At 41.7% G+C, this 24,497-nt stretch overlaps 1 protein-coding gene across 6 annotated transcripts; it reads right to left on the bottom strand.

The window, feature by feature from the left end:
• Window positions 1–1,748: 1,748 nt before the first annotated feature.
• Window positions 1,749–24,495, bottom strand: gpd2 (glycerol-3-phosphate dehydrogenase 2 (mitochondrial)). 6 transcript variants are annotated; one of them, XM_047332581.1, is made up of 18 exons: window positions 24,436–24,495; window positions 20,626–20,732; window positions 19,232–19,240; window positions 17,459–17,630; window positions 16,688–16,812; window positions 16,500–16,597; window positions 16,118–16,281; window positions 12,462–12,626; window positions 11,838–11,982; window positions 11,040–11,233; window positions 10,492–10,626; window positions 10,237–10,412; window positions 8,111–8,242; window positions 7,862–8,020; window positions 7,416–7,528; window positions 6,191–6,269; window positions 5,993–6,091; window positions 1,749–4,320 (listed from the first exon to the last, which is right to left on the bottom strand). In XM_047332581.1, exons 2-18 carry the CDS (start codon window positions 20,725–20,727, stop codon window positions 4,195–4,197), a joined length of 2,193 nt encoding a protein of 730 aa, XP_047188537.1. In that variant the 5' UTR covers window positions 20,728–20,732; window positions 24,436–24,495; the 3' UTR covers window positions 1,749–4,194. The 6 variants fall into 6 exon arrangements, with proteins under 6 accessions (XP_047188537.1, XP_047188534.1, XP_047188535.1 ...); XM_047332578.1 differs by lacking the exon at window positions 24,436–24,495 and adding an exon at window positions 23,568–23,723; XM_047332579.1 differs by lacking the exon at window positions 24,436–24,495 and adding an exon at window positions 23,556–23,709.
• Between the last annotated feature and the right edge of the window lie 2 nt (window positions 24,496–24,497).

Here is a 24,497-nt window from a genome sequence, read left to right as displayed (position 1 = left end):
AGAAATTTGAGGCCCTGCATTTGTCTACTTCAATATGACATCAAGGACCCTGTGTTTCCAAACAGACAAAAATTACAATTGCTTGGTTTCCGTGGTTGATTCTGGTGTGTTGCTGCTCAGATAACATGTACTGGAGGAAGAAAAACTGTACTAAAATATGACGCAATGTCATGACTTTAAACCTTTTTCAGCAGCCAATCAATGTTACTTATTCTTTTATTGTTTCGGGTATTTTCAGTCTCTGTCCATGCTGTCATACTCCAGAACAAGGAAGATCCTATTTAATAAAAATATAAATACACTCACCTGAATAATGTCTTTTTTTAACCCTGGATATCGCCTGTCAGACTCAAGCCCAACTACTCTGTGTTACTGGAGACTTTTGGCCCAAGTCATTCCCCTAAAAAGACCGTGGAATCGAACATAAACCAAGAATAAGCTGTGAAAACAAAGATTTTAGAGATTCTACTATTACACTACAACAGTAATATGATGGAACATACAGAAATATATACAAATCCAGGCTTCGATATTTCTATAGAAAATCCTTGTTGCAGCATGATCTGGACCTCAACAGACGCTCAAACACAAAAGTAGACGAATTTGATTGAGATCAGAATTTCCCTTTAAACTAAGGAGGGGAAGAAGACCCCTCCCTCTCAAGCAAACACCCCCCCCCCACCATCACCCTCTCACTTTTCAATTAGTGTGCAGGCAGACACCTCTACAGTATGTGGCTGGCATCACTGTCCCAAATTCTCCAGGGAGACTAAAAGAAGAGCATCAGTGGTCATATGGCAGCCAGATTTGTCCCATTATTCATTACAGTTAATTGCCTCCCCGTACTCCCGGCCTTTCCCAGGGAAGTAAAGGCGTTCGGCGGACGCAGACGCCGCCGCTGCTGCAGATTGTAATATGAGCGCAGGACTTAAAGCTGTCATTCAAATCTCACAGTGACCTTTCAGTGGGGCGAAAAAAAGAGGATGTTTTCCACCAGGTTTGCAGGGATGAAATTTAGTGCGTGCGCTCGTGTACTTCTATCCTTGTGAGAGCCAATTCTGGGCGAGGATGTTTAGACTGGGTGCAACCTGACCCGGGGTTTTTACAGTTCACAACACTTGATAGGAAACTAAATCCTCCTGGACGCCACCTCCATCATGACATGAACATAGTACTTTTACTATTAAACATATCCATAGTGATGAAACAGAAAATACAACTGGAATAGATTCAAAAGTTAAGGTTCCTTAAGGAAAAAAATCTCACCACAAGGTCCATTTAGTCTCTGTGCTGGAGCTGTCGATCATCTCATGTCTTCAGCAGGAGTTGCCGGGATGTCATCGAGTATGCAGACATTAAAAATTCCCATTTTCTTCCTTAGCCAAGATGGACAACAACAAAAAAGTCATACAAGCCATCAGGAAGTAACTGATGAAGCTCATGTGATATGGTCTACAGCTCCAGAATTAAATGGACCTTGTGGTGAGTGTTCCACACTTTTTAGGATTATGATTAAACAAAACAACACATTTATCCTTATAAAGATATAAATACAATACAGACAAGTAGCAAGTGGTGTCTTATTGTTGTCCTCAGATTTTCTTGTCAAAACATTTTCATTATCCATATTTGAACACATTAAATGAAAAAGAAAAAACATTCTTCTCTGTCCGGTTCACATGCCGTCGCTCTGCTGACGCCACGTATGAATTATGCTCACGAGACACGCAAAACAAAAAACACAAAGGTTTGTGGGCAACCAGATACATTTAATTAGATAATTGCTTTGTTTCTTTTTTTTACCCGAAAGACTTGAGTTTTCTTACAGTACTGGCAGAACAGACAGGAACTAGGAATATGATTCTCTTTGAGCCGGGATAAAGCTGTAATTTCATCCGTAAAAGGAGACAATCAAACATCAGGATTCGAGTTGCGCTGCCCATGAGCTATTCTTGAAGAGTGGTGTTGGCAGTTTCAAGGGTCCTCGTTGTGGAGACATTGTAGTCCCCCCCCCCACTGATACACACACTTCAGTAACAGTTACAGTGTTTGAGACATGGGAGGAAGAAGAACGGAATGATTCGCTTTATGTATAAAAAAAAATGATCCAACATCCATGAGACAAAATCTCAAAAGCTGCAGTTGTGAATGAATATAAATCATAATGTGAAGGCAATAAGGAAGCACAGAATGCACACGTACACACACCTCTTTCAAAATAAAAGACTTAACAGAGGCCTGTGGCGAGGGGCTGCCACTTAAAAAAGAACCCTGCACGGTGTTGGTGGGGCCAGTGGTTTTAATTAACAGGGACAATTACAAAATTAACCAAGTGCACTTACATCCACCTATTTCTATGTATATTTTCAATTTTTTTTCAATAGTGGAAAAATAAAGGGTCAAATAAAAAGTTTATGAATAAGTAGCTAATCAAAAAGTGGAGACAGACATGGAGAATTAATTGTGACGGATATGACAAGACTTAAAAGTCCACTGTGACTTGTACGTCCCATAAATTAATGAATTATACATATTCATTAATATTTCCAACACACTGCCGTATCATTTTCCCAGCTGTCAGTTCTGGAAAAAGTCAAAAATTACCAAACTAAAAATTTCACTTTAAACTCTCCACTGGTCAAATTCTGCTCATGAACCCTTTTCAACACAGGCAGCTCGTCCCTTACAACAGGCCTCTGTCATTACAAATAACACCAAAAAAAGTTTAAATACAGTTCTTTTTATAATGAATGTTTAAAAATTATATAAATATCTTGACATTCTCAGGATTATTTCCTGTGTGTTGAACATGGAGAGTTTGTGGAAAAGAGGCAAGATGATTAAGTGTCATGTTCTTAGGCACAATAAGGCACATACACATTAATACATAGTACACAGACCAGTTTCCATCCGCCCTTAAAAAAGATGAAACATGCAACTACAATAAAAAATCTTATTAAAATGAAAACATCAGCTCACAGCATGCAGGATTCTATACTATATATATATATATAAATCAGTGTGTTGCTGTCAGACAGACTGGATGTGCGTTAATACAGCTGCTCAAATCTAAAATGCAAATAATGCATTATTTAGAGAATAAGGTTAAAAAGTAGCATGTGATTCCGCTGATACAATAACTTTAAAAGCATGTTTTGGTGACGCATTTATAATCTCTGTGTTTATGTCTGTGAGGAAATGAGAATAAATAATTCTGGGAAAAAAAATATGAAGACAACAGAGAAGTAGCGGACGACCGTTCGAGGACGGTGACGCTAAAGCTGGAAACCTCGTCCTGTAAACCTCAGTATTAGTAGTTTGCTGGAAGTGCAGCAGATAGAAAAAACACTGGGACAAGATGAAGTACAATTTCTTTTCACACGTAGCCCTGATCATATATATATATATAAATAATTTGTTTTTACCCTAAAAACAAAGAACAGGCAGTGAGATTGCAGCAGAAAAACTTCAGAAACATCTCGGAGTGCTTTAAAACCTATTAAATATCAAACGTCACCCAACTACTGCTTGTAACATGCTAAGATCAGAAACCACACACTCACATGATCAGTGAGGATTTATATTTGAGAGGTGCATTATTTCCTAAAATGAAGTTTACCGGAGAGACCCGATATATACATCTTCTGTTTTCAGTTTCCACATCTTCTCTTTTCTATTCATGCCCTTTGTTTATTTACTGTAGGTCTAACAAAGACAGCTACAGAAAGCACTGGGTCACGTCAAATTCCAAAATTCTTTCCGGCAAACCTTTTTTAAGGGGAATAATGAACCTGCAGAATTTAAACAAAACCAAAAACCCCAGGGAAGCATCGAGGACGGCATTCACACAACAATCGGCGTCGTTGGCGTGAAATGAATGAAGTTTTAAAAAAAAAAGAAAAAAAAGGAGTGTTCGAGAAGCTGCAGAGATAAAATAGTTTTAAAAAGGCTATAAAAACAGTTTGATTGTGTGCTGTGTGATATCAGAGGCACCTGTTGTTGAGAACAAATGGATCTACTCTCTCAATCATTGGATCCAGTTTGACTCGCGACTCAGGAGTGTTTACTGGTCTGCACTTGATTTGTCCAAATTTATCCTGCCGCGCTTGATTGCTACATTGTCATTCAAATGAGCATCATTTGCATGAGTTGTTTTGTTGTTGTTGTTGTTGTTGTCATTACCACATCCTTTTCTCAGACTCCGCCGCCGCTCCGGTCCACCGTCACCGGGCCCCTCTTATTCAGAGTCTCCTCCGCCGTCTTCATGAGAATGGCCAGGCGGCTATCCGACATTTCCCCCTTCTTCACAGCGCTCATCAGCTACAGGGGGGACAGCGGAAAACACGTTATATATGTTTCCTTTTTTTATTAAACAAGCCGGGAATTATTACTGTATCTGGATGACGCATGCGCATGTATGAAGAGACCCTCCTGCCACAGACTCCAGATCTGTCCGACCACCTTCACATGCCCGAGTCAAAGAGGAAGTGAAACCAGCACCAACTGTGTTTTTTTCATGTGTTAAAGCCGAACTAGGTTTGATTTAGTTTTTTCTTTACGTGAAAGGGAAGGTGCAAAACAACACCTTGAAAATTCTGGAATATTCAAACTAATCTGATTCAGGTATGAAATCAGAAAACATGACCTTGTCAGTGTTCGCCTGGTTTAATAAAAAAAAAATTCAGACGTCACATTTGAGGATCTCTACTAATCGATATTGCATTGTTATTTTTTCAGGATACCGACAACGTTTTTTTTCTGAATTTTTCTCACTGTTGAAAAAGCCCATGAAAGGAACAGACAAGATAAATCTGACAAAAAATGGGACAGCAACTCCAAAAAATGTTGACTTTAATGACGCCAATATCTAATATATTGAGATCAATACTGTTATAGAGCAGCAACAATCAATTATTACTCACCTGGCAGGCATTTTGGTAATTAATCATTAATCTTTCAAGTTAAATGCCAAAACAGTTGCATGTTGTCTTGAATTTGGTGCTTTTCATTGTCATGTATATTAATAATAATGTTTTATGGCAATGTCAAAAATACAGAATATCACTCGACTTATACTTGGCTTGTGCGACGCATAACGTGACCTATTGCAGCTTTAACACTTCGTGGATGGGTTTTTAGTTTGTCTTGAGAGGTTGTTTTTTTACACAATTTTTCTAAAAAAAACAAAACATTTCTCTTCAGGAAAAAATTGTGTAACTTTGTTGTTAATTGCCCTTTTCGAGTCGGCTCACAAGGGCGACAGCAGTCGTTTCCACATCGGTGCCACACTACCTGTTTGTTGTCCCTAAGGCGTCCACTGGCAGGGCGGACGCACACACAGGCAGAAACAAACAACATGATATTGAGCATCGTGAATCACAAGACAGGCAATGACGAAATAGTCCTCAACTCCTTTGTGTTTTAAGAGATAAGATATTGCTCTATTCCTCACACAACGGGGATATTTGGGTGTTGGCAGCAGTGAAGTGCATAGCAGAAAAATAGAGCTCTATATAAACAAAAATACAAACCTAAATATAAATATAAAAGACTCAGATTTAGGGGGAAAAACAGTAAAGGGATGTGGTGCAAAGATACTCTGACTATTTGGCAGATTTGTCCCACTGCGAGCTTGTTTCCTCAGCAAGGTAAGGACTAAATTCTCGACTGTCATCACACTCTGCTCAGTGAGAGAGCAATGTAAGCAGCGGACGGACCCAGGAGCATCCGGACACACTTGAGGCCTCATTAAACAAGTCGCTGTCCGAGATTCCTCCTCTCTCAGTAACCTCATCAGCTCGAACCTGCGCGTTGAGACGTCACGCCTTGTGTTTGCAGGTTCACCTCCAGACCAGATGAAATTTGCACAATGAGGAGGAATGTGGAAGATGACATCACTACTAGTAAACAAGTGAAGCATCTGCTGCTGTGAACACTTTTTCATCAAATCCCTCTCCTCTACAAGTTATATCACTGACTGCATGTTACGTACCTGCAGGAATTCATCAATCTCAATTTGTCCGTTCTTGTTGAGGTCCACCTCGTTGAGGATCTCGTGGAGCGCGTTTTCATCAATCTGGACGTTGATGTTCTGCGGAGAAGGAAAAACAAACCCAGGGATCAATAATATATACAACGAGGACAACCAGGTGTGTGGAGAGACGGGACAGAAAAACGAACGAGAACTCACGTCCAAAACTTGCTGGACGTCGACGGTGGTGATGAATCCTTTGCCTTCTTTGTCGAACTTGTGGAAACGTTTCTTGTATCTGTCGGACAGAGAGGCAGTTATTAGCTCTGACACTTCTGCAGCAATTAGGAGAACTTGGACCTAATGAGCAATAATGGCCTTTGACAGCTGTCTCTGTAAGCGATAACGCAACACTGATAGTCATTATCTAATTTAGGTCTCTCGCTTTATGTGAGTATACTGTTGAGCCCGTGGGTCATGTTCACACCACGCTTCAATTTGTCGGAAACAAAACCTATGAAACCAAATAAAGATGAGGAGAAACCTAAAAATTGGACGTCTCCAAGTTTCCAAAAACTTGATTACTTTACTTTTTTAAAGACATGTTGCTGCTTTTGCCTTCATTCGATCAAGATAATAATTCAGACAGATTATATGTTTAGATCCACAGCGACATACAGGGATTGTTCTCATACTCCATATGTGCTTCCACTGGTATGATCACTACAGAAATAAATTATAACAAAAGAACAAATATACAAGGAGTTAAGAGAATAAAATTCATTTTCATTGATAATTTAAGTGCCAGAATAACAACTGAAACCAAAGGAGGTTTCAGAAGGTGGGGGACACGAAATTAAAAACATTATAATAAAAAATGCCTATTAAAAGCTCCTGGCAAAAACTGTATTTTTTCCTAAAACATAACTTTTGCAAAATTAGGCCGAAGATTTCCAGAAACGCCTATTTCAGTGTTGTCATGTAGGGACAATGGAGTTTTTGTTAACGTCATAGTTGTCGGTCTATGGGAGAAACACTAGTAGCTTTTTTTTCAGGCTCCTGATTGGCCATTGTGGCTTTACGGTCAACGCCCATTGTTCTTACGTTGTTATGTGCACGGAGGAGGAAATCCTACTGGTGTACATGTGGACGAGGGATTAGTGCACAGTGAGACCTGACAGTGACTCAGATGACATTTTTTTAGGTGGCTGGAAGGTCGAAGAGATTATAGAACTAAAGTCAGTATGAACCTGTATAAGTCAACATCCATCCATCCGTTATCCAAGCCGCTCATCCGTTTCAGGGTTAAACAGTAAAAAATAATGTTGTCACTAATGTCCCATGCAGAAATTACACCCTTGACTAAACCATTCACCTGCAGAAGTTTCCCTTTACACAGAGACAACAAGTGGTGGATTTTTGAAGGAAGGGGGGAAAAAATTACCTGATCACTTCCTGGTAGTCTAAGTTGATCTCAGATGTCTTGGTCAGCTGCTCAGAACGGGACCTGTAGCCCATCTCATGGTACAAAAACTTCCTGGCTGCTTCTAGTTCTGCCTGGTTTTTATAGAACCACAAAGAGAGAGGAGTTAAACATGTAATCAGCTTGACATTTTTTTCTTGCTATGAATGGCATATTAAAGTTTGTAGATAATTTATCTGATCAATCATGGCAGCTCTCTTCTAGTGGTTACAAACACTTCCTTTTTACACTTGATATTTACTAATTATAAAATAAGTGGATTTTATGAATTAACGTGTTGATTGATTTCGGGATATTCTACATTACTTTAGTATTTCATGTGGTGGTTAAGAATAACGACTTAAAAGAGCTCAGTTTTCATGTGTGTTGATGTTTCTTGGAGTTCTTAAACCAATTCGAAATCATACCGTAGTTTTCTCCTGACTCCAGCCCAGCTCTTTCGCCATGATTTGGACGATACGTGGGAGCGCTTCGTCGGCTGCCTGCACGTTCAAGAAGCCCAGGCGTGTTCGTAGGGCGATGACGTCGATGGCGGTGCAGGCGTACTCCTTAATCGCGTACAGCACCTAAGGAAAACGACACACTCACATGAAACAAACAGGGGAAAAACAGTCTTGAGAACTACCAAACCTGTTGCAGAGGGAATCGCACTTCACCTCACTCTCAATGTAAGGAAACTCAGACACCAGCCGTTTCCCTACGATTGGCCATCTTTGCCCAGTAACCTGAGCCATCTTCGCCACGTCAAACGCCTTTCCACCGTACGTCGCGGCCAAGTGCTGGGCCACCTGTGCTCGGAGAAAACAATATAAAACACAAGATGAAAAAAGAGAAGAGAGTCCTGTGCAGAACACATATAAAACATGTACAAAATATTGATGAAATATCTGATGAACAAACTATCTCAAAATTAAATTTAAATATCCCAAAAATATTAATAAAAATATAATCCACTAACTGTGAACTGAAATAAATACACTGATGTTTTTTTCTAATTCTATTTACGAAAACTCAAAGTGGACTTCTGTTGTGAATTCTAATTGTCGGGATCGCAGCAAGTTTTGATGAGTTGTCTTTTAAGTTCATTATTCGCACGTTCACAGGTTAAAACCAATGTGGATTGCAGTGGCAGCTCCTGGTGTTCATGCGATCGATCTCACCTCGAGTTAAGCGATAAACGTTAGCGCCACTTTGTCAATGGGGGGCGTCATATACGGTTACAGAATGTGAGAGGTCTATTTGCTATTCAGATCGTGGGCTTGCCCATCATGTTGAAAGGGCAAGCGTTGTCCAAATATCAACAGTGACCTTTCAGGAATATTCCCGGAGAAGAGCGGAGCGGCTGGCGGATGCCTCTAATGAGGAGTAAGTACACCGCAGGCACTCTTGTGCTCGAGCACTTTTTCTTCATGAAACAATGTCCTATTGGGTTTAATGACAAACGCTCTGGCCAATTATTGGAAAGATGGCGCGTCGCTGATGTAAATCAATACGTCCTTACTTAATGCCACTGATACATTGCTCAGCGTACAGCGCATCGCCGCGCGCGTCCAGTCTTTTGTGTAGTAGAAATGTCAGCATTGTTACGGGAGCGGCTTTAATGTCAGCTCCACTGCTGCTCCTGCCGGTGAAGAAGACAGTGACTGTGTTTTTTTTACAGGTCTCTTTGTAGATGAATGCGTGTCTGCTCCTGTGTACAGTGGGTAGTTAAAGGTCTTTTCTTTTCTACTTCTCGTCTGGCTTAAAAATGTTTTATTAAGTCAAAACTGTTCTTGGAGGCAAAAGAGCTGCTACTAAGAGAGAAATAGTTTGTGTCTTTTCTAAAGGTTGTATCTTGATTGTTCAAGTTGAACAGAGCCGTAAAATATATAATTATATATAATATATATAATATATTATATATAATAAATATATTGTAGTGTTTGACTGGAACTGTCTGCAGTGTCCCGAACTCAGTTCCTAAACCTCTGCTTACAGATCGTACAGTATTTGGCAACCTGCGCTAATCCTTAAGACACTGTGCAGAACAGCAGAAAGATTTATTGGCATTTAGAGGGAAGAAAAAAATCATAAAATCATCAAGTATTGTTTTTGAGACTTATGATAAAAAATGATCTTCTTATTAAACATCAACAGCTCAATAAGTAAATTAAGGCTATTAGATCCATTAACAATTGGTGGCAAAAAAAAACAACAGAAACATAGCTCACTCACACAGAGAGCAAACATGTTTTTAGATTAGAATCCTTGTCACAAATGTCCATCATGCATATATGGTCATAAATCCACTTGGAAATAATAGAAATAAGACATCCTAAAAAGTCAAGCAATTGCCTGAAATTCATCAGCTTTTAAAATTTTCTTCCGTCTCAAAGTAATCCAGTGAAAGTTTTCTGCGTGTCTGTCGGCACACTGCAAACAGGAACAGCTAATGGCTAATTCGGAATAGTACACTGACACTGTGGGCACAGTCTTCTCACTGTGTTGAATTATCAAACCAAAATGGACAATAACGATATTGAAGAAAGGAGAGGGAATCGTTTCTTATCTTCCTGATAAAAGAGCAGGTGACAGGAAACATCAGTGTCTGCAGTGACAAGAGATCTGTCCATTTAAAAAAAAAAAAATGGTACAATATGATACTTCACCCTCAGGGACTAATTATAGTGAGGAGAGAAACAGGTTCTCTTGCTCTACCCACTGAAGTTTAATTCCACTAGTGAGAACACTGTTTCTGCACACTAATGCAATCATCCACCTAAAGCTTGTTTATGTGTCTTACCTCCTTCTCCAGGCCGTAGTCCTGCACCAGGCGGATGTACAGTGTCGGTGTCCAGCCCTTCGCCCCCTCCAGCATCAGGCCGACAGTCTTGCAGGGCTCGGCTGAGAGGCCGTGGGCTTTGATGGCCGCGTCCAGAGTCTCTTCAGCCATGGATCTGTAAGTGGTCCACTTACCACCTGCAAAATTGTGCATTAATATCAATCAGGTAATGGTCTGATTTATTGAAATACTGAAACAGACGAAAAACCGACTGACCAGCTATGGTGACCAGCCCGCTGTCACTGATGCTGACGATGTGGTTCCTGCAGATGGACTGAGTGTCTTTGGAGTTGGGGTCGGTCACCAGAGGACGGATTCCGCTCCACGCTGCCAACACGTCACCTCGGCGCACTGCGCACATCGACACAACAATTGCTACTTAAGAATAAATTTAAGCAAGAATCTCCCCTTGAATTTTTTTTCAATTAGATTTTTTTGTTAAGAGCAAGCTTGTCTCTTCTTAGAGAACGTAATGCTGTTGTGGGCCTGTAACAGCGCGATGATGCTGCAGCTGATATTTGCTTAAACAAAGTCTTATGTGATTATTTATTTTTTAAGTTTGCTTTGAGATGTGCTGTTCTGCAAACTCTCAGAGCCAAAACTCAAACTGAGCAGGTGATGTCAAGGAACTGGCGTCAGTTAACTCAACAGCACTGAAATCATTTTGGGAGCAATTGTTTAAAAGGTTAAGAACATAAAAAAATATATATTCCTGAAGAAAACCCTGTTTCGTGACGGGCAGGCTCCTCACAACCCCAGTATACCTTCTACGTCAGGGCTGAGGTAGTTGCGGACCTCCCTCAGAATGAAGTTGATGTCGTCCTCCCCCGGGATTGGGTGAGCCGTAATGCTGGTGGGGGTGTCGGTCGTGCCGGCGATGGTCATCTTCTCCCAGGGCAGGAAGAAGATGACTCGTCCGTCGCTCGTGGCTGGATCAAGCAGACCCATGTTGTCCGGGCTGTCGAACAAGGGGAAATGGCGCAAGTGGCACTAGTTGGTATTATGTCAAATAGACAGTTTCATTTTCTTGTTAAGTAGATTATCTATATTTCATTTACTTTCATGCGTCTGAGAGAAGAATCAAAGCGTTGGGGAGGGAAAGGTAACACCAAGAACATGATGAAATTGAGGAGTTAAGGTGTAAGAAAATAGGGAGGACAGGGTGGAGGGGGAGGTGGTGACAGATAGCGGCAGGACGAACACGAGAGAAAAGGGAAGAAGGAGAGAATTAGGTGGTTGGCATTTCCTGCCGCTGTTCAAAGGGCTCGCGCTCCCTCGGGTTTCGCTCAATAAGCTTTGCTGAACTTTAAAAACCCTCAACTCCAACAAAAAACACTCTATTTCTCTGCTGTATTCTAACCAGAGACAATTGCTCTATGCACGTAAGTATAGGTCAGATAATAGTTTAGTTAGCTTAGTATTTACAAAGAGGAATGAGAGAACACTGAAATAAATATGCACACAGTGATATAAGAGAAGACAACTTGGGCAACTTAAATAGAAATGTATGACAGCTTTGAAGCAAAGAGCATTGGTGTGTTGGGCTGTTAAGTGTTTTATACCTGTAGTAACCGGGGATGACGATGTGAACGCCAGCACTGGGCTGGCAGATGTTTCTGGTTTCCTGGTTGTCCATCTTCCTCACGGAGTCTGTGAACGGTCCGGTGGCGTTGATCACGCACTTGGCCTTCACGTCGAACTCACGTCCTGTTGAAAAGGAGTGACGACAAGTCAACTAAAAAACTTGATAAGAGCTTGATTCAACACACCCCAAAAATTCCACAGAGTTGTACAAATATTTTGACGTTCAACTGCGCTTACTCCAGAGCTGCACCCGTCACTGACCTTTGCCTCTAAAAATACGACCACAGCATCATAAAATGTTTGAATCAGTAAAGTGAAACTCCATTTACAATTTACATTTAACACTATAAAAAGTAGAAGCAAAACTGGGTGAGGGCATTTCCCTTCACATAATTTCCATGCAACGCAGTACAATTTGAAATTTTTATTTTGAAATGACAGCTGTTCAGCTGTCTCTTTAACCCCTGGTGTCTATTGACCTTTCAAGTGTAACAGCACTGAGCGAATTAAAATTAATTCTGCTCATGGACGTCTACATTTTTAAGTGCAGGGTGGTTCTCTCTCGCCACTGGTTCAGGGAAACTTCCCCCTTCCCCCGTCACCTGTGACGACGTCTCGGCAGTGGGCGCCGCACACCTTCTCCTTGCCGGTCTCCTCGTCCTTCTTTTTCAGCAGGCTAACCACCTCTGTGTAGTTGGCGATGGCGGCGCCGTAGCGAGCGGCACTGATGGTGATGGCCAGGTTCATGCGGGCATCGTTGTGTTGCCCTGAAGGGGACGGACACGAAGAGAGAGAGAGAGGTTGTCAGGCACTGGATTTCTTACCCGGAACTGCTTTGTCTCCTAAAATACAATACATAGTTATATTGTAAGGAAAAACTATAAATGACTGGATAATGCAGCACAGACTGTATTCCTAAGTAATTTCAAAAAGGATTATGGGAACTGAAGGCCTTAGAATGAAGTAATAAAGCTTTTTTTATCTTTATTTCTTTAGACTATTTCAGTCCAGACATTTGTTGGTACCAACCTACTAAATTTCTAACTCTTTGTCTTTCCTATTCATATATAGGGGCAATATGTTAAAAGCACTGGAAATGAACCACTGTATGAAGAGGCTGTATCTACAGCAGCATAAAAACAAATAAGCCAACCTGCAAATTCAAAATGAAAAGAAAAAGGTATCCACACATTTGCTCTCCGGTGTTTGTGAGAATAAAAAGCCGCTGCTGTTGGTGGCGAGAGGGAGCGCCGGTAACCAAGACAGCGGGAAAAATGGCTGGTTCAACCGCCACCGCCGCTCCTGTGCTCCACATCGCCGGGAGAGAAGGTCAGGCTTCCGAAATGTCACAGCCGTGATTGTTCCAGACGGCATAATTGGAGAAAGGATGCCCCCCCACCCCCCCACCCCCACACACACACCATCACGGCCCTGTCCTACCTCCACCCCCACCCCTCAGAGCAGGTGATGGTGGGGAGCGGGAGGAGGGAGGAAATCAAAAAATGCTGCTTTGCACCATGAAAATGCCCTCCCCCTTCATTCCAGCCTGCAGAAAATCCAGTCATATATGACCCCTTACATTTTTACATCTGGAGAGGAAATATGGAGACATTACAAGCCTCATAAGATATATCATTGGCATCAGATATAAATAAAAATGAATAAAAAAACTGCAAATCTGTTGTGGGTGGACATTAGGCGCTGGCAGTAACAGACACAGAGTTGTTATTCGCCCAGGGACACGAAATTTCCTCACACTCAGCTGGACACTCAGCATATGCACGGTTCTCCTCCGCAACCCGTGCAGGGGAACACGCGAAATTTACCGCCACGGGGCAGGGGAGGGCATCCTGCCAGCCTGTCAACACGCTTTTGTTCGGGGACCAGTTGACACGTGAACGACCCTCAGGCAAGATTGACATCTGAGCGAGGTCTTCAATCTCCTGTTCTGCTTCCTCATACAGCTTCTCCACAATCTCGAAAATGTGACTTATCTATTCTGAACACAGATTCTTTTGAGAAATATTTTTTTTTTCCCAGAGTTGCATTGTTAAAAAATCCTATTAAAAAAAACAACCTTTGAACGGCTGGTCCTCCATCACATCAAAGCCTGCCTCCCCCCCACCTTCACCTGGAACACCGGGAGATCTACGTTAGGATGCTCTTCATTGACTACAGCTCAGCCTTCAACACAATCTTCTCGGAACATCCTGGTCAGAAAACTGTCTGACCTGGGACTCCATCCGCTCAGCCGCTCCTGGATCCGTGACTTTCTCAGTGATCGCCCCCAGAAGGTGAAACTCGGACTCCACTTCTCCTCCACCCATACACTCAGAACAGGCTCTCCACAGGGATGTGTGCTGAGCCCACTTCTCTACTCTCTCTACACCCATGACTGCAGTCCAAACCACCCAGGTAACACCATAGTGAAGTTTGCGGACGACACGGCGGTGGTGGGACTGATCTCAGGAGGAGACGAGTCCGAGTACAGGGATGAGATCCTGAAAATAACATCATGGTGTTCAAACAACAACCTGTCGCTGAACACCACAAAAACAAAGGAGATAATCCTGGACTTCAGGAACCGCAGAGCAGACCCAGCTCCCCTCTACATCAACGGTGACTGTGTAGAGAGGGTCCGCACCTTCAGCTTCCTGGGCACTACGATCTCTGCTGACCTCTCCTGGACTGCCAACATGGCGGTGGTCATAAAGAAGCCTCAGCAGCGGCTACACTTCCTCAGGGTGCTCAGGAGGAACAAGCTGCTTGTGACCTTCTACCGCTCCTCCATCGAGAGTGTTCTGACTTTCTGTATCTCAGTTCGGTATTCACAATGCACTGAGGCAGACCGGAACAAACTCCAGAGAGTGATAAACACTGCGCAGAAGATCACCGGCTACCCCCTCCCCTCCCTGAAGGACATATACACGTCCCGCTGCCTCAGCAGAGCGGATAGAATCACCAGGGACAGCTCAGAACCTGGTTTCTATCTGTTTGACCTGTTGCCCTCTGGCAGGCGCTACAGGTCCATCAGAACCAGGCCCTCACGGTTCAGAGACAGCTTCTTTCCAAATGCAATAACCACCCTCACCCTCCCGCACGCACGCACACACACACACACACACACATATTTATGGACAATGTGCAATCTGGGAAATGTGCAATTATGGACAATTTACAATCATTACTAGCATAACCATCCGTTTAAATTCTATCTGCACTATTATGCTCAGTCGACAGAGACATTTAATTGACATATATTTCTATTTACATAATTTTATACGTATTCCTTTTTTACTCACTGTTCTTTTAAAGTGACGTATCTTTGCTATGCTAATGCACCAGTGGGAAAAGTTTAAAAAATGTTGTTGTACAGTTTTACATGTGCAATGACAATAAAAGGCTTCTATTCCATTCTATTCATTTTATGTCTTAAAGCTTCTTCACGTTCAAGTCTTGTAACGAGGGCAGTGACTAGACAATTGAAGTCAGGTTTGCTAATCACTCCCCTGGTGCAGCTGGAGGTCTCTGCTGAGCCCCCTCCCCCCTCACAACCAAATATTGCATAAATATGTTTGGCCACTCGGAAATGCTAATCTGCTTTTGAGTAGAACTGTACATGTTTTAGAATGTTGTTGTTGTTTTTTCGACCCTGTGCATCAACAAGTTTAATATTCAGGATTCAAGACAATTTTTAAAAAAGTCACGATTATCAGGCAAGCTCTTCATTCATAAAATCTTCCATCATGGATTTCTAAGCAGACTTGATAGACGTTTATCCGGCATGGACATATTTATATCCTCACAAGGTGAATGTCACATTTATAATAATGTGTATACTATATATAATCACATGATAAAATGTGTGTATCAAGTCTGTTCAGTCACATTTACACATGGACATTTTGAAAACAAAGTCTGTTGACCGGGTTTCAAGACCGTTTACTGTACCTGAATACATTTACTCAGAGGTTCATCGGCCTTTAGCTGAAGTTCCAGATGCAGAGGTCTAACTTTAAATCATGGAGATATAATTTAGCTCTTATAGTTCCTACTCATTTTTATTAGTCCCTCACTGGCTAACTGAGTTGGTTCATTGCCAGTAGTTTGGAGCATGAAGGGAAAACAGCGAAAAGGGCAAAAGTCTTGTCCGTGTTTACAGAAAATAAAGCTTTTTAGGTTACTGTCCACACATGGTCTTGTCTATGTGAACAAATACAAGCTTCTGCGAGTGTTCAACAAACGAGCACTGACTCACCGTCGTAGTAGACGATCGCTCCCACCAGCTTGTCCTTCTTCAGCATGGGGAACAGCTCCAAGGCCTTGGCCTTGCTGAGGACATAGCTGCTCTTCAGGCACTGAATCCCAGCCACCAAGTCGTACATCTTGATCCCTGCCCAGTAGTAAGGTAACTGCCACCATCTTGGAAATGAATACAGTGATTCATGTGCCATTTTCATCAAGTTGCAATATACACAAACAATTAGTCATTTTAGGTCATCAAAAGCCATAACAAACATTCAAAAGATGGCGTAAATTTCCCGGCCAATTTTCACCTGCTTTGCTTGTGTAGTTGTTTTTTTCCCCTCCTAATATCCTGTGCTCATTTTTTGTAATTATTGTACGAGTCCAACACTTACTTGTAAACAGGAAGCATGATGGGTAGTGGCGCAGAAAGGTGAGGTGCGATCTCAAGGAGGTTGGCTCGCTCGTGGAGGGCCTCCTTCACCATCATGTACTGTTTCAGTCGTAAAAAAAATAATTTTAAAAAGCGGTCTAAGAGGAACAACAAGATGAAGATGAGAAATAAAAAGATGAAGAGGGGAACCTGTTCGTAGTCTAACTGCATGATGGCCTTCTGAAGGTAGCGGACACCGCCGTGGATTAGCTTGGTACTCCGGCTGCTCGTCCCCGACGAGAAGTCGCTTCTCTCCACGAGGGCAGTCTTGAGGTCTGAGGAAAATCATAAACAAATACACTAAAAAGTTATTACTTATTACAGGATGTGGCACATCAAAGATAGATATTATCAATCCTCTCTCCTGCATCTATTTAAATCAACAGAACAATTAACATATAATGAAATCTTGTTTCTCATAGCCTCTATGACACAAGAATAAAAAAGAATGCCCCGACCCTTGGTTTCCCAACCAATCACATGGATACAAAGAAAATAAATCATAAGGAAGAAATCATTATCACAATATAAACATTATGTCACATATCACTTTGCATTACACTAATCTGATTTACTAAGATTGACTAATTTGGACACGCATTTGTACAGTGATAAATATTTAAGCCTGTATGTTTTGAACATAGTTTTCCTGAAATCATACAACTTTACAAACTGCATAAGCTTTATTCCAGTGTGGAACTAACAAAGCCAACTCGCTAGAACGATCAAATCATTCAGTGTATGTTCAGTGGCGGCCCTTTGTGCTGACGAGGGAGACCATTATAAACTGTTCCCAGCCTGCAAGGCCTTTTCCCTCTGTGGGGAAAATTACAGTGCTTGAAACCTGTTAACATCCCAGGGGGAATGATGTACTGTACTTGAAAGCAGATACAGTGGGAGCTGCCTGACGGGTGAGCTTACTTCGTGTGACAGCGTCTAAGGCACATCCTGCCCCCGTGGCCCCTCCTCCGATAACCAGCACGTCAAACTCCTCTGTGATTTCCAGCGCCGCGAGCTGCGCCCGCCGCGAGGGGAGTTCGTCCGCGAAGGGGGCCTTCAGCTCCGCTTCTGCCGCCACGTGGGCTAACCGAGCCTGGTTTGCGACACAGAGGACACACGCGGCATAACACAAACACAAATGAGCAAAACACCTTTTTTGGGACTGAATTTACTTAATTGTGAAAAATCAATTGATTTCTATGTCAATTTCTATGTTAAACTCTAATATGCAAAGCAAAAATAGCCACACTTGCGTTGTGAAACATTATAAGCACACTGCATGCAAATTCACAGAGACGTCGTAATGGGTTTATGCATTAATCTTGCATTATAATCACCTCACATAATTACGTGATATCATGTAATCATTTTCATTATGGATCATGGTGTGATTGGGTAATGACATTACTGAAAGACAAGGATGCATGCATGATTTTAATATGCGTCACGTCGTAAAGGATGGAACATAAAGCATGTGCAGAAGCATAACGACAAGAAATGCATTTGCTGTTGTAACGATGAAAGTGATGTGAAGCTCAGTTATCATGGTCTATATTTGGACTGAATTATGTCAACTGATTAAATTTGACTTCTTGATGACTGATATTACTAATTCATAAGAGCCCGTTTGAAATCGGCTGATATGAGCTTCTCGCTGACATCAGTATCTGCGTTTATGTTTGCAAATATGAATGATTAACTTTTATTTTACAGGATAAACAAAGCAGAAAATGTGTGCATGAATGTTTACATTCAAATTCCATACATTTGCTTGTATTTGTTTCGTGTTTTACTTTGTAAGTTTGCTTATTTTAGTCACAGTGAGTAAAAGACCTGAATACTTTTAACACTTCCGCCTAATGAGCCACAACAAGCGAGATGGCGACCGCATGTTGTCTCTTGAATGCATTTTTTAGCAAAACCAAGAATGAGCTTCCAATCCTCAAATCCAAGATTGGTTTTCGGAAGCCAAATGAGATTATAATGTGTTCATGATGTCTCATTTCGACCTTCAGTTTACGAGTGAAGTGTTGCTAAAAAAAAAACCAACTAAACTAACTAAAAAATTAGATTTGTAGCAAAGCAAAGTTTGCTAAGGGTTACTATGTGCTGCGACATGCTGCTCATCATCGCAAAGCCCACAAAATAAATCCAATCTTTTGTTTTGATAATCAAAATAATTAAACAAATAATCACACCTACAATAAAGGAAAACACAAAAAAGCACAGCTCCTCTCTGATACAAGGATGTGGGATTACACTTGTGATGAAATATTTATTAATTTTTCTTTTTAGCAGTTCAGGCTAAATGATTGCATCAAGCTGCTTTGAAGCGAATGTGGCATTTGACTTGCAAATGGTGGCAGTAATTTAGGCCTGCGACAGCAAACAAGGCGATGATATAATGATTGTCTATTTTCAATGATGCATACAGACAAACATCGCCACAGAATTAAGACCCCAGCGTGCCCCCCCGTAATCAAGTTAAGCCAGTGAATAGCACAGCAAAGCCCATGCTAATAGCCAATCGTGTGCTGTCTTGAAAACTTCTCCAAGCCATATGCCTGCGCTAGAGGAGACAAGACGGACAGTCTTCTCATCAGCGTTGCAATTACACTGGGATCAGGCGCATGCATGATTATAAATCTATTGTGGGAAATAATTAGATTTCATCAGGGGCTACTTCTTGCTTACCAATCCATGCTTTGGTTGAGAGGGCGACGGTGGGCAAGAGTTTCGTACCAGGACACAAAACAGAGTTCACATTAGGTTGTACAGTCAAATAAAAGTCTGCGTGGCATGTCTAAAACAGGCCTGCGTCAGGTTCAGAGGTCAGGGGGAAACACAGCTGCTTGTGCGTTTCAAAAGGAATCCGTGCGGTTATTTACGTGTTCACGAAGATGATCCGTGGCTCAGTATTGAGGCTTGACGGTTAAGTCACCAATGTCTTTCATGGCCAGTGGTGCTTCTAGTGTCACCAGTTAGGAGGACCTCGACTAACATTTAAAAAGCTGAATTTTTGTCTTCTCTCAGATTTCTGGTGTCATTTGTCTACACTGTCATGCTGCTAAAGGAAAATGTACATACTTCAAATGCCACAGATCACAAAACCTGCAATGTGAAGGGTTTCTACAGGTTTAACTGCCTTTTAAAGAGCTTTTCAACTTAAGTAGTGAGCTTTAGAGGAGCTGGCCAGGCAGGTTGTCACCTTCAGCCACAAAGCTACGTTAGCTCTTTCCTGTCAAGCTAAACTAACCACCTGCTGGCGTAGCTTCAAATTTGCCTTTCACGTGTTTACCTACAAAATGAGGTCGGAAACTTTACATCCAAACACTGGTGACAAACAGTAAGACAGATATTCCTGTACAGCCATTTATTTTGGTCGATATGAAAACTTATTTTACAGAATAAACAATGCAGAAAAGATGTGTATTTGTGTTTACATTTTACAATAAAAGAACACAAGTTTATGGTTAAGCTGTAAAAATATAAAGCCTCAATTACATTTACTAAGGGTTGATAACAACTTGGGAATTATTGCCAATCTTTTCAATATATGTATCTGCCATTATATCAATATCCAAATGTTTTTTATTCCCTAATGTAGGTATTGCCATCAGCCCCCAAGAACAAGCTTTGCTCAATTCTTCAATTACATTTCATAAACAAAGTACATTTATTGGACCTGAGAGTAGAAGGAAATCATTTGGATGTATTTAACAACAATGCAAAAAAACCTGCTGGTGCAAGAAAATGCATCATGTTTCATCATTTCTAAACAGATCAGGATGCACTGCATGTTCGCGAGTGAATCGATGCCTCTTGCACGGCAACTGGCAAGAATAAAAATGAACCACGCACTCCTTTGGTGGCAAAAGCAAACACATTCCAAAATCTAGAAAGGACATGTCTTGACAGGCAGCTCCTGCCTCCCGTGCAGACGTTTTCACAACAAAGATAAATACCATCCTCAAGAAACGTAATTCTTGCAAACTGCATTCTAGCGAGAAGAAACAAAGCAAATATTTGGTGGAACAACTCGTACGACAGCACTAAAACTCAGGGGTGACGTCTTTCCATTGACTTACCTGCGACTTCCTGTACTCGATTAAGTGCGAGAAGCCAAAGAACGTGGCAGCGGCCCCGCCCCCTATGATCGCGGTCCGCTTCAGAGCCTTCCTGAACGCCATTGGCCCTGAAGACAGAGTAAAGTGCAGTGAACAGACGGAGCAGGTGACTCTTGGATTATAAGGCTGTGACATGACAGGTGATCGTGTGAAGGAGGCATGCAAGCTTAAGAGGGGGACTGCTTTATGCAGAGTTAGTGGGAGGGGGGAGGAAGGGGAGGGGAGGGGGGTCTTTAAGGCCGAAACACAGTGATTAAAGTTCACGTGAAGACGACACGGAGAAGCAGAGGAATGCTGTCTGTGCTGATATAGTGCCCAGGGTGAAGAGAAAGGAAAAACGTATGACCCATTACCATAACTATTTTGTTGACATATATCACATATTTTCAGCCAAGAGCTGCAACTATAGAATATGTTAATTATTACTTAAACTGCTGATTATTTTCCTTTCATTTCATTGAGAAACATCAGAGGAAGTGAAAAGCTGGATACATTAAAACTTAATAGGAAAAATATTCCTATCATGATATTCACTTTAAACAGTTTGTCAGACTAAATAATAATAAAAAGGACGCGACATTCCCTCTGGCCATTCGTTATCATTTTTGACATTTAAAACACTACATGATCAGACAAATCGATCCGCTGAAAACACAGACAGATTAATCCATAAGAAAACGATTGTTAGTTTGCACCTCTTGCAAAATCATTAGATGTCCCAACCATGCAGCAGTAACACACTTCATTAGTTATGCTTTGATAATTAACTGTTGTGTGCGATGCATTAAAATTATTAGTGATTAATGACTAATTATGCAGATGATATTTGGTTTTCATGCTTTGCAGGATTCAGTAACACCTTTATTATAGATATCCCTGCATCGTTTGTTTGAACTACTTTGAGTGACCAAATATTTTTATGTATAGTTAAATTTAACTTGGACTACAACTAACCAAGAAATTGAATCTGCCAATAACTGTCAGGTCCATAAAACACCGGAAAAGATGGAAAAATGTAATCAGCAAGTGTATAGTTTCAACTCATTTGGCCAGATTTTACAATGCGACACAATTCACCAAAAAAAAAAACAACCTTTGAAATAAACATTACACAGTATATTCATAGTTCAGTATAAGCAACTGTTAGGATAATGTCCCCACATCTTTATAATGACCCTGTGTTCCAAAGTGAGCCGAACATGACACCAGCCCTGCTTGGGGGGGGGGGGGGGGCTCAATTCCCACCAGGTGCTGCCCCCAATAAGTATCTGTATTCCCACTGTGCTGTTCCTAGGGAGTGGCATACGCTGAAGCAGATTATGATGCATTTTTAATATAACGCAGCTACAGATGGCCCAAATGTCAACAACCGGTTTGGTCTAACAAACAACCTCGTAATATAAGCACCAAAAAAATCAGCATCGCATTTCTGCCCATTTTTGACCAAATTGTAGTGTGTCACATATTATAGCTTTTCAATAAAAACCTATCGTATCGTTTACCTTAAAATTACCATTAAAAAGGGGGAAAAAATGATCTTTTTGTACCCCATACCAAAAATGTAAGAGTCTATCCAAAGGCAAATATTTACTGTACCTTGGTTTAGGAAAACCAGCCCCTTTTACTGCTTCTCATACATGATGTTAGAAGTAATTCTTCGCAGAACTATAAGTGCATTGATGTAATCCATCCTGCCACAAACGCACGTGCTAGTAGCTAAAGCTGTGACCTATACAGTACATGACCATGACTGAGATAATTATAGCTCTCTCCATATAGTTGTGACTAATAGACTGTATATAAAGATGGACGCACGTACTGTACATGTACTTCACCGTTTTTCAAACCTGCACATTACACATTTCGCTCGGTACCAAGGACACAAAAGTCCAAGGTATTAGGCCGTTATAGTCGGGTAAAAACAACACCCTGTGCGTTGGCCTTCCAAACACATACCATCAGGCTTTCACACCCTCTCACAGGCTGCTCATTACCGGACACTGTGTAAAGGCCGAAAATGACAATAATTAGCCCCGGGCAACCTGACAGCAATGTTTCCCCCGATCGGTACACGGTTGGATCTGGACGAGCCACTGGGGCCGTCCGATTGTTCTGAACGTGACGCTCCATCAAATGAGTGACGTAACCAGAAGAAATGTTTACTCTTCCTCCTCATGATAAAGCTGGGATAACCCCCCGCCCCGCCCCCCTCCTACGTCACAACCCAGTGTGCTCTCTTACATCAGCCTGCAGTCTCATTATGAGTCAACAGAGGAAGGTGGGGGGCTTCCTGGCTAGAATGTGGGCTGGGCTGGGTTGGATTTTTCCTTTTTTTTTTTCGAGAATCCCATGGCGAAGATCCATTGACATTTTGCTTTTTATATATTTCACATTGTGAGGGTTGGCAGCAGTCACGACAAACGCAAGACCAGTGTGTTCACAGGCCAACGGCTGCGACATAATAAGGCTTTTATGATGATGCCACCTAGCTTCACCACACAGGAGGAAGTCGGTGTTATTATCTGCTGACGTCTTGCCGTGGATTAACATGTCAGCTCCGTTTGGTCTTTGAGGAAAAAAACAACAACATCAACAACAACAACAGGCTCCGTCTTAACCGCCACCACGCATAAGCTCGCGGTATGAAACATCACCTTCAGGACTGACGTTACGGGGATAATTCGGCTAGTTCTTTTCTACGACATTAAACAAACAACACATATACACATTGCCCCTGGCGTGTCCTTGCAGGAGGAGAGCTATAATGTGTCATACGCCTACAGCCACTCGCGCCGAGGAACTCGCAGATGTTGGTTCTGCTTTGTTTTGGCTCCGTGCCAATGAACACCGGGTTGAATATCCCTCAAAAAGTAGATGTTAAAAAAACGGACCTTGCCACTCACGGGGGTTGTTGTTGATGTTTTTGAGGCGGTATACGAGTCGCTCGGGCGGGAGAGCAGCAGCGCGGCGACCGAAGGCGTCGGGTCGGGATGCAAACCTGAGCTCCTGCGTTTTTGACAGCCACAACCAGGAAGTCGAGCGAGCGCCGCCCGCCGAGTGACACCTCGCGGAGCCAATCGGAAAGACGCGCCGCTCGCACCGAAACGCGTCCAATGGCGTCCGAGAGGAGGCGGGGCCTATTACGCAAAGGTATCCGAGAAGTCGAAGGTCACGGGGGGATGCCGCAAGAGTTTATGTGCTGCTGAGGCATTCACACTTTTCGTTAATATTATTGCTATATAAAGGTTGGGTTTTTTTTGGCCCTCTTATTCTGCTTCCACATTTTTTCAACCTACAAACTTCATTCAAACATCATAATGATCAGCTCAATTGGGACATTCTGGCTTGTATACAACTTTTTTTATAACTGTCGTACTTTCCAAAATATTCAACGTTTTCCCTCTGTTTTTGCTCCATTGAAATGAACAGAGGGAATATTCAAAATGTACACATTTTTCATGCCTTTTCAATTTGTATCTACTCAATCCTACTTCCAGCTATACAAACTCCAGTCAACACCTTAAAATGTTCCACATCTTTCAGACATTCAAAGTGTCATACAACTTTCATATTATATATTTGAAAGTTGTATGACACTATATATTACTATAGTTTATAGACTATCCACTATTCTACTATAAAATCAATTATTAATTATCATTCATATAGTCCAAAACCAAAAGAAGAGAGGAAGAGGTAGTGATTATTTGTTTGTAAGCGGTGAACCAATGAACAAGCTCATTCTAATCGTATTGTCGGCCTCAGACATACCTCAGAAATTGTGCTCAAGTAACTCAGTGTCTCGCCCGTGTCTGCTATAATTCAAATGTGAT

Source organism: Scophthalmus maximus, chromosome 1, assembly GCF_022379125.1.
Source record: "Scophthalmus maximus strain ysfricsl-2021 chromosome 1, ASM2237912v1, whole genome shotgun sequence".
Classification (NCBI taxonomy): Eukaryota; Metazoa; Chordata; class Actinopteri; order Pleuronectiformes; family Scophthalmidae; genus Scophthalmus; species Scophthalmus maximus.
Note: the sequence above shows the minus strand (reverse complement) of the source record. Positions and strands in the feature narration are given on the sequence as shown.